The sequence below is a fragment of the Puccinia triticina genome, chromosome 7A (assembly GCF_026914185.1).
Source record: "Puccinia triticina chromosome 7A, complete sequence".
NCBI lineage: Eukaryota > Fungi > Basidiomycota > Pucciniomycetes > Pucciniales > Pucciniaceae > Puccinia > Puccinia triticina.
Genome location: NC_070564.1, coordinates 1,526,927 through 1,537,668, shown reverse-complemented (window position 1 = coordinate 1,537,668; position 10,742 = coordinate 1,526,927). Strand labels below are relative to the sequence as shown.

The 10,742-nt window shown below is 46.7% G+C and overlaps 3 protein-coding genes across 3 annotated transcripts; 2 read left to right on the top strand and 1 right to left on the bottom strand.

Moving 5' to 3' along the window:
- Positions 1–2,212: 2,212 nt before the first annotated feature.
- On the top strand, positions 2,213–4,451 carry PtA15_7A184 (uncharacterized protein; the record flags this gene model as incomplete). The annotated part of the gene is made up of 5 exons (XM_053170764.1): positions 2,213–2,287; positions 2,418–2,711; positions 2,799–3,197; positions 3,273–4,255; positions 4,337–4,451. 5 exons carry the CDS (start codon positions 2,213–2,215, stop codon positions 4,449–4,451), a joined length of 1,866 nt encoding a protein of 621 aa, XP_053022013.1.
- Positions 4,452–5,222: 771 nt separating this feature from the next.
- Positions 5,223–6,137, top strand: PtA15_7A183 (uncharacterized protein; the record flags this gene model as incomplete). Its single annotated transcript, XM_053170763.1, has 5 exons — positions 5,223–5,276; positions 5,340–5,548; positions 5,651–5,765; positions 5,839–5,941; positions 6,049–6,137. The coding sequence occupies 5 exons, from the start codon at positions 5,223–5,225 to the stop codon at positions 6,135–6,137; spliced, it is 570 nt and encodes a 189-aa protein (XP_053022012.1).
- A 2,338-nt stretch (positions 6,138–8,475) lies between these two features.
- On the bottom strand, positions 8,476–10,248 carry PtA15_7A182 (uncharacterized protein; the record flags this gene model as incomplete). Its single annotated transcript, XM_053170762.1, has 1 exon — positions 8,476–10,248. One exon carries the CDS (start codon positions 10,246–10,248, stop codon positions 8,476–8,478), a length of 1,773 nt encoding a protein of 590 aa, XP_053022011.1.
- Positions 10,249–10,742: the final 494 nt, after the last annotated feature.

The following is a 10,742-nucleotide window of genomic DNA, read 5'->3' as shown; positions in this document are numbered from 1 at the left end:
CAGGCGCCCCATGGGGGATTTATTGGAGTATGAGTGGATGAATGCCTGTGGAAGAAGCTAGCCTCCAAGGCCATGTCACTCATGACCCAATCCAAGCACCTGGTGATGTGTAATAAGGGATCTAGTAAAAAATGGGGGTTTGCCAAGCCTCAGGCGTGTCAGGATTCATGCCAAAGCTCAACACTTGAGGGCAAGCCTCTCTGTGAGACAGAGACCCTGCAGGGCTCTCCTCCAGAGAGGCTTTGTTAAACTTGGTATTCTCCCTGCTTCATATTTGAAATTTGACCACAAGAAGTAGTATGACTGCACACAGTCCTTGCAGTATGGGGTGCAAGCCAAATCAAAGTTCAAAATCTTGAACTTGGATAAAACAAATTCATTGGATCCAATCAACATTTTGTGATAAAAAAATATAGAAAAATCAAGACCATGTAGAAGTGTGACATATCAAAACCTAGAAAGATTATGTTGAGTGTTGAGAGTGCGGTGATGCAAACAAGGCTGCTCCCAGCCAAACCTTGGTGTCGGCTCACACAAAAAAAGTGTTTTAGTACGCAAGGCCCTCCCTCCGGTTGGGGTCGCTTTGCCACCAGCCAAATTCTGCATGCCCCCCCCCCGGAGGCTGGGACTTGTGTTAAGTTTGATGATATTGTTATTGCCATAGTCGTCGTGAGTGTTCACACTGATGAGTGCACAGGGTCTGGATGCATGGCTTGGTCCCGGATCGAGCCCTGCAGATGACACTTTTTGCTGTTTGGATCTCGTCATGACCCTGGGCCCCGCGGCCAACGTCTGGGTAATCCCAGCTTGAAGCCCAACATCCGGATAGAATTTATGGCCTAGCCACCGTTGGGGTCAGCCTGACCTTACGGACTTTTTCTCCTCCCAACCTCCGCTCTGCAAACCTTTCCTGCAGGGACGTCAGCGCGGATGTCCGCCTGCTGTCAAACTGCACCCATAGTGTACACGGCGGGGGTACTTCCTGCCCCGCCCGTTTGTGGAACCAACAAGAGGAGGGTAATCCGTGGAACCGACAAGGATTGGCTTGGTAACCCCTTGGTAAGCTCGTTGGTTCCACAAAACAGGTTTTTTCCACATGGAACCAATGGGCTTCACAGTTTTCCCCGTCGGTTCCACGATGGGCCTTCCTGGCACGCATGGAGACCACATCAGCTTGTTGCTCACGTCGGTTCCACGGCATTTTCTTTTTTTTTTTTTTCCTTCCAGCCAAGACCACCTCAGGCTGGTCCTGAGGTTTTGAAAGACCGACAAAACTTGATTTTGAAGACAGGAAAAAAAAACTTAACAAAAAAACCTATCGCAAACCCAATCGCAAACCATTGTTTGGGGGGTTGATAGCGTGTAAAGAAGTGGGGTTCAACAATGTGAAATGGCTGTACTGTTGTGTGGCACTCCCTCTCATCCATGTTCCCTGCCTTGGTTCTGAGTTCCACTCCCACCAGCGACAGTTTTTAACAAGCTGCTCCCGCTGAATTTTTAAGAGCATCCTTACCGGTGAGTAGTTTAGCTCGAAATTAGCTAGGTTAGCCACCAATCTCAACCACACCGGGTGTAGCTAAGCCCAAGCTAAATTAGTGAGAAGCTTGAATTTCAGCTAACCGTCACTACATTTAGTGACGGTTAGCTCGAAGCTAACTGCCATTTCCCGCGCCCACCACTCAGCTCCACCCCGCGCAAGCCGAACCAATACGGCTGAATCGCTGTCGCTAAGTTAGTTTGCAACAGCTGCGAGTCAAAACTCGCGCCAACATAGCTCGACCGGTAAGGATGCTCTAAGGCCCGCCTACGTGGCCACGTGGATTCCATGGGTACACATCTGTAAGTATCCGTGGGATCCTCGGGGCCATCACGAGGTGCCCCCGTGATCCACTTGGTGGAGGTCACGTGAACGTGTGGACCAGCAGCCGCTGGTCCAACCTCGCGCAGGGGCACTACGGGGAATCCACGAGGATTCCTCGAGATATCCTCGTCGGAGGACTCCCCGGGTGTACATAGTGCGCCCGCAGCAGCAGGAGAGCTGCGTCAAGTCCGCGTGCTGCTGGGTTGATTTCAAACGCCAAGGGGTTTTTCAGCATGCATATGGACAAAAATTTACACCATCCGTCGTCGCTAGTTCCGCAAATAAACCAGACCCACCTTCCAAACGGCTACATACGCTCCTACTCGTGATATTTGAAGACCTTAGGACACGATGATCCGGGCCCCATTTGGGCACAGCCGGGTGGCTCGCTTCAATGCATTTCATCCTAGCCGAGCAATGCTTAAGGTGAGCATTACTAGATACCCGAACATAGGAAACAGCCAAAAACAATCGAACCTCTCCAAGACAATGAAGACAGAAAAACAGTTCAACGAGCTAACAAGCTTTTTTCCCCACCTGTTTTGTTTCTCGATAGCGCCCCTCAACAAAATATCAAGCTCCACCAACAGTCAATCTACCTGACCGAACATGGCCAAGCAACACAATCACCAAAGTTCCACGCTGGTGTGCAGTCGATCTCCGAGACGGAAACCAATCCCTTGTCAATCCCATGACAGTAGAGCAAAAGACAAAATTCTTTAATCTCTTACTCAAGTGCGGCTTCAAGGAAATCGAGGTCGGCTTTCCTGCGGCTAGCGATACCGACTTCGACTTTGTCAGGAAAATCGCCAAGAGTCGTCAACCTGCGTTAGATGATATAGCCATACAAGTTGAGCATCAAAGAAAAACACAATTTCCTGTCGATCAGGAATGAACATTGCTTATTGATACTTTTTTCCTTGAACGAAACTTTCAGGTTCTTTCACCTGCTCGAGAAGATTTAATCAGGAGAACCTTTGACGCGGTTCAAGATGGCAAAAACGTTATTATCCACATGTACAACGCGACCTCGCCATTATTCCGTCAAACAGTCTTCCAAGCCTCGAAGGCCAAAACAATCGACCTTGCCGTCCGACACGCCCAACTTGTCAGAGAACTCTCAGATGAAGCAATTTCTAGGGGCGACCGCACCGAATGGCAATTTCAATACTCCCCCGAAACCTTCTCGCAAACCGAACCTGAATTTGCTGTCGAAATCTGCGAGGCTGTCAAAAAGACCTGGTTCCATGGAAAAGATATGAAGAAAAGTCTGCCAATTATCTTCAACCTACCGGCTACCGTGGAGGTATCTACCCCGAATGTATATGCGGATCAGGTAAATCCCGCTCTTTTATGCCCCTAATTTGCGGGGCCATTCAAAAAATTTCTAACCGGCTGTTTGTTTACATAGATCGAATATTTCTGTCGAAACATCACCGATCGAGAGCATTGTCACATCAGTCTCCACACCCACAACGACCGTGGTACTGGCGTTGCTGCAACTGAGCTCGGACTGATGGCTGGCGCTGATCGTGTTGAGGGTTGCTTATTCGGAAACGGGGAGCGAACTGGAAATGTTGATCTAGTCACGGTAGCCTTGAACATGTATTCTCACGGTCTAGCGCCCCAACTAGACTTTAGTGACATCAAAGAAGTGATCGATATTGTGACCGAATGCAACGATATCCCTGTTCACCCACGACATCCATACTCCGGAGACCTAGTCTTTACCGCATTCAGTGGCTCGCATCAAGACGCTATCAAGAAAGGTTTTGCAATCCAAACTGCCAATTCACATTGGGAAATGCCTTACCTATCCATTGACCCACACGATATCGGCTGCGATTACGAGGCAGTCATTCGTGTCAACTCGCAATCAGGAAAAGGAGGAGTCGCTTATCTCATTCAAGAACATCTTGGATTAGACATGCCCAGGAGAATGCAAGTTGCCTTCTATGGCATTGTCCAAAACCTGGCCGATCGAACTGGACGAGAGATGACTGTAGAGGATATCACGAAGTGCTTCCGAACAGCTTATCACCTCGGTCTGGGCCATGAAGGCCGTTTCAAGCTGCAAGATTACTCGATCGTCAATGTGCCTCAGGCCGATGGAATGTCACAAATTGATCCAACCACTGGCGAACCTCTACCTCCCCGTAAACTGCTCAAAGCAACCATCTTGAAAGATAAGAAGAAGGTCGAGCTTTCGGGTGAAGGAAATGGACCTGTCAGCGCGATGATGAACGCCATGAGGACCCACTGCGGCTTGATGCTCGATGTCGTGAGTTATTCTGAGAAGGCCATCGGGTCTGGTAGTGAGACCAAGGCTGCTTCCTACATCGAATTGAAAGATGAACGAGGCCGACACGTCTGGGGAGTTGGTGTTGATGAAGAGTAAGTATTGTCGCATATCACCTTCTGGACAATTGTATTCTTTGATGTATTAATCTTGCATTCTTTTACTCGTCCATCTAGTGTCACGACCTCTCTTCTCAAAGCGGTCATCAGTGCTGCCAACACTGCTTCAACTTCGGCTCAACAGCAGTCTGACGAAATCTTTGCCACAGTATTGGGCACTAAACCTGCCTGAAATCTTTCCACACTCATCCTATTCTCTATGTACCCCTCAACGAGTCCCATGTTTTTTTTTCGAAACTATTCAACGATCCAGCCTACGGCATGAGTTTTCTTCTTTGGAACGAATAAATCAAGGGGCGCATAAGCTTACCGTGTGTGTGACGAGTTGCTGAAAGTCGATAGTTGTTGTTTTTTCACCTTTTATATATCAGACAGTCACAAAAGAACATCCAGTGAAAAAAATATGGCTATGTCCAAACCTAATCAAACCTTCTGAACTCTGCGCACAAGGCTTAGCTGTGCTCAACTTCGGAGGGCCAATCTTTAATTGGTCATTACTGCAAATGTTAATTCAAATCGGATTGAAAAATGATTTGAGTATAATAATATGTTGGACCCCGTTTGAATGGCCATCGTTAACACGTGATGTACATCTGAAGTTCAGCGCCAGGTCACGCAACACAATGCTTCTATCAAATCGGGCCAAAAAAATGCAAGCTTCAAAATCCGCATCCCCCTCTGTCATCCTTTCTCAGAGCTGCTGGATATACAGAAGTGCCACCTGGTGGGAGGCTCGCTTCGTGTAGCATTCGAATTTGGCGCTTAAGGTGAGGGGTGCCCCGGACTCTCCGTTCGAGGGGCTTTGTCATGATAGCTAATTCGCAGGAGGTCAAGAGGGTGAGGATGGCGAGGTGGATGGACTGGGAGAACGCATCTTGTGCGCCAGTTTTGCTGTGAATCGGAGACTGCCACCACCCGCGAGGGTCAACTAGACAAGACTCGGATGATGAGTGGACCAAGCATCACCCATTACGACAAGTCGACCTTTATCGAGACAGTCAGTCTTTCTGCTCTGTAAATGTCGTACGTCTACTAAGAGAATGGCATTCCCTCATTGCAGGATACCGGAAACAAAGTCTCAAGAAAGGCCCTCATCTCCGGATCTCAAAACATCATCCTCGGTGGCAAAACTATCATCCAACACCTCGTCATCATCAGGGGAGACCTTCGCAGAGCTGGGGTTGGCAACTCAGTCGTAATCGGGATCGGAAAGTTTTGTTTGCTGAGCGAACGCTCGGTCATCAGACCTCCTTACAAAACGTACAAGGGGTGCGCACATCTCTCTCTCTCTCTCTCTCTCTCTCCATTCCCTTTCTCGCTGTCTTCATCCAAAAAAAAAGAAGGATGTTGAAGTTTTCTTCTGTTCCGCAGTGTGTTTTCTTACTATCCAATGAAGATCGGCGACCATGTCCACATTGGCGCTGACACTATAATCGAAGCAGCTAGCATCGGAAACTTGGTTGAAATCGGAAAAAACTGCGTGATCGTAAGGCAACTTTCTCACTTCTTCTATCATCGTAAAGCTGTTCTAGAGACTCATCGAATTCATATCCACTCAGGGTCGATTTTCGATCATCAAGGACTGTGTTAAAATCGCGGATAATACCATCATCCCTCCTGGAACAGTGGTCGCTTCAATGTCGCTGTATTCTGGCTCACCAGGCAAGTAACTATCCATTTATCTCGCCCATCTTGCTATCTTACAGAGCACATCCCCTTCATTCTTTCCCGACAAGTATATACATATCTAATAACGACATGCTCATTAGGCCGCTGGCAGGCTGACCTACCGGAAGGAACACCTGAATTGATGGAAGCACAAAGTAAAAGTTACTACACTCGATTCCAACCTGCTTAAGTCAAATGGCATGTTAATTTTTATCGCTTCCTCAGAGTCAATTGTATACTCGGCCTTTCAGAACCCTCCCACTCTGACTGTTTATTTCCCCCGTTGACCGTAAGGCCCGTCTCCTGTTGTATTTCCATATGTAATATCTTTGCATTGATATTCAGCAACTCTGTTGAGACAGAAAGCAAGTGATTAAACACAATATTAAAATGTTGATTGATTTGACAATTTCTCACAGCTATGCAAGAAGGTCCAGATTCTAGATGTGAAGAATGGAAGACTCCCCGTTGCTTAGAAGAGGGTTAAGATGGACTGAATCCCCATTTCTTTCTCCATTTTTCCAGGGAAGGAGATGTGATTAGCCAAATCTTGGCAACTATCTGTCACCACAAATGACTGCAATTTACAAGAGGAGACTACTGAATGATGCCACTTTACAACTCCTTCAATTCTAAACCCCTACTCAAAAGACCTATTTTTACTGAGTTACATTCCCCTCACCAAAATTCACATGTATTGGAGATTTCTGATAACAGGCTCACTTGACTTGAAACAAACAATCCTAAAAATGAGGATAAAAAACACACCAATTGTGATGTTGGGAGTTCATTTGATATCTGCTTAGTGCACTGACCCAACTATCTTGGGAACTGCAAAAACAAGGAGGAAACCCTCTGCCTGACTTTGTGTAGACCTTGAGATGAATGCACATGGACAGTCATAAATATTCTGATACATGACAGATTCCAAGAAGCTGAAGGAAAGGGAAGTTAAGATAAAATAACCATGAAGATGAGGATATTTTAGTCCCAAATTATATCAGAACAAGGGGAAGATGGGTGTGTATCATTCACCACAGGCTTGGAGGATTTGGTGTTATCCTAGTTGGGCTCTGGGGGGCCAAATTTAAACACAAAAGCCAGAAATCTATCATGTGAGGATTCCTGATACATAATAAGTCTCTCTGTGCCAGTGGAAGCCTCAGGCATGTATTATTTGTCGATATCAGATAAACATGCCTTCTAAATATCATCCATCAAGCTCCACAGAGTATCATTATTATATCACCTAGCCCTCCTGACCTGCCTTCTCTATGGTATTATCTTTGCATTTTTTCCCTTAACATTTGAAGCACCCAAAAATTGTGAGCAGCAATATTGGCACTATAGGCAGAGGCAGGTGTAGTAAGCTTGTTACTGGAACTACTACTAGCGCTAAGAACAGGTGAAACAATATGTTAATAAAAAGTGATACAGCTAGTCTACCAATTAATCTGGCCAGAAAAAGAAGCATGCAACAGGGGGGTTCACAATTGAATTTTACTAAACTTTGGAGCCAAATTCAAGGCCTTTATGAACAAACTTTTAAAATTTTGGGAAAATGCACAGCAGCAGGTGATACTGATCAATCAGTTATCTTTTTTTTTTTTAGAAAAAATGCTCATAAATGTGTCCCAAAGTTTTGTAAATTCCAATTGTGAACCCCCCTAATACAAAACCATACATATCACCCTGTTTGGACACATCATCATACATCATAAATGGGTGAAATTACGACACGCAAACCCCAAGGGTTTTAGAAATTTGATCGCAACAGGGGGGAAATTTTGGGTTGCGCGTTATCAACCTTCCCCATTTATGATGTATAACGGTCTCTCCAAGCGAGGCCTACATGATCTAGGTGTGCACAATTCTGAATCTTTTTACATTTTTTTTTCATTTTATGTTAAGTCACTTAGATAGGAAGAAAATTAATTAACGGTATACCAAAAGTATAATAGAAATAAAATATGGGCCACATTGTCAAGGATAGCTCAAAACACGGATACAGTCAGTCGCTTATAAACTAATAGATGTCACAAGACGATAATCACCGAGTAACATAGAAACGACAGTCCTTCTCAAGGCACTAATGCATGAAAGAATAAAGATGACAATAGGCAAGCAAGAAGTCTTAAGTTTGAAATAGCCAAAAGAATAACAGATGAGATCGAAGGAAAAAAATGGAAAAAGAAAAGGGCAAAATCAATTGGAATTGGTCGGGTGGGGATTTTTCGTTGCAATTTGCCGTTTGTTGATGTGCGAGTGTGTGTGAATGAAAAATACATGAATAAATACCAATTGGATGATTGATGGATTTTGAAGACTGAAAATAAAAATTTGTTGAAATTGATCAGGAGAGAATGTGAATTTTTCGGGGTTGTTTTTTCGTTTGTGGATGCGCGAATGATGTGAATAAATGAATGCGTAAAATTGCACCGAAAATATTATTGATGGATCTTGAGAACGACAGGGTCTAGACGATACAGTGAGTTGAGCGTCCTTATAGAAAACAATGTATCGATAAATTACGTCCAGAACCGTTTGGAATTCCGGATAGCCTTTGCTTCGTCTTCAAAGATCAGAGGCCTCGGTCCTTGTTTGTGGGAGTATTCCAAATCGGCATCCAGCCAGCGAGGAGGTTGAAAAGAGATATCAGAGCGACCGGGGATATTCTGGTCGATTGGCGCGAGTTCGTTGTCTTCTCGAATTGGTTGAAAGCCTCCTGCTCGGTCGTGTTGTCGAGATAACCTGCGGCTGTGGCGGGTGTCTATTGGATTGGTGTGGGACCTGAGGTGATCTGGACGCGTCAAGGGACGCGGCCCAGGGTCATGGAATGAGTCGCGGTTTCCCATCTTATGCATCATGCCAGGTACAGAATGACTCTTTGACATAAGGGTCTCGGGGTGACTAGACAAACTGTCCCGACTTGCGGTCCTGCTAAAGCCTGCTGGATTATGCGATGCCCTTCGATTGGCCAGTTGAGCAAGCGGCACATCTTCATCCTCCTCTTCGTCCTTAGTGAGGACAGGCTTAAGAGCTTCTTTCTTTTGCTTCTTGGATGACAGCAAGCTTTTAGGCTTGGTTGACGGTTCTTCATTTGGCGCTGCAGCCGATTTGGCCTCCTTGAAGCTCCACTTTCCGAAAAAACTTCGGCGGTTTGATGTAGCGACGCCCCCTTTTTCTACTTTCTTTTCCGCCTGGTCAACATGGATGGACTTGGACGATGTGTCTGATGAGCTTGCGGGCGCTTTCGGTTGCGATGCGGTCCTCGAAGGGGGGTTGACGCTCTGGCGGCGAGAGACTATTGGAGGTTTAGTGACAACAGGGGGATTGACGCTCTGGCGACGAGAGGAAATTGGAGGTTTCGTTACGACGGGTGGAATGCCGTGGGCTTGGAGCTTTTGCATTGCCGCTTTGTGGCGTTGATTTAGTTCCAGGTTTTGAGATTGACCACCAGCTAGAGATTTGGAAGTCGAGGATTTGGCTACTTGGTGGTTGCTATCGGCCTGCATTTTTTGCAATTGGGCCTTGTGACGGTACTCTAGCTCGGCAATCGGCATAGATCGTACAGGTGCAGTGTTTACAGGTACTGGTCGAGCGCTGGGGGGGAGCGCAGATTGAAGGACGCCAGTAACTACTCGTCTTGGATCTACCTGTACCGAGTTGGGGCGGCTGCTCTGAGGCGTGTCACGAACTGCCTGAATCAAGTTGACTGGTTCGTTGCCTCGCCTTGTGGGTAAATCCAAGTAACGAGATTGTCTGTTGGAATGTTGTCCAGATTGTCTGTTGGAATGTTGTCCAAATTGACCTGTGGCAGGAGCCATTTTAGCATGAGGCTGAAACGTTTCACGCCTTGGATCACGAGGAAGGAAGGTTTGGAATGAGGGCTGGGACTGAGAGGGCTGCATGGATTGACGGTTGCCGGCGTGACTGCGACTGGTATAGCCTGGCGGAAGTGGTGGGACAGGTAAATGGAAGTGTGGTGGATGGGCAAGCATGTTAAGGTTCAGGGGAGTGGATGAGAATTCGGCCTGAGTGCTGCTCGCCTTGTCTCTTCTCGATTGATGAGCAAGATCAAGCGCTGGCTGAGGGAAAGTGCCACTGAGTCTATTGAGGTGGTCAGAGGACGACCGGTGGGAAGAGCGGTGCGGATTAGCAGAGGATGACCGCGCAGGTGGGGGGCGAGCTCGACGGTGAGCCGGCCGGTCTTCTTTGGGCTCGGAGTTTGATGAGGGCAATGAATGACCAGACTCGTTGGAGGACGGAGTGATGCTTGAGCGTCCAATACGTGAGGCCATCGCAACAGTTATGTATTAGATGCCCCTCTTCCGTTTTGGAAACCTAAATGATTATATGAATCCCGTTTCAATCGCAGTCAGCTACCTTAGCATCGTACGCGAGCGATGGCAACGAAGTGCAAGGCAGAGGGCGGAAGCGGTATGATACTCACTTAGTCTTAGCCGAAGATGGTTGAACAGGAAAGTTTCCGTCCGCAAAGCTTTCTAATCGAGAACCTGGTACTCACGGCTGGTAGGCTGGATCAGTCCAATCGTGCGGTCAATGGATATGCTGAGGGATGTCAGGTAGGCAAGAGTTAGCACCACTTCAGATTAGCAATGAAAGACCGGAGTAGCTGGGCTAGCAAGGGAAATTGCTTTCTACCTACTCAAGCTGTAGACTATTTACGACTTGATGAATTGATAGGGAAGATGGCAACCAGCTAGAAACATGGAAAACTCAGGTATATTAGCCATGAGCATGAGGGGATGGTCGGACTTTGAGAGTCAACACA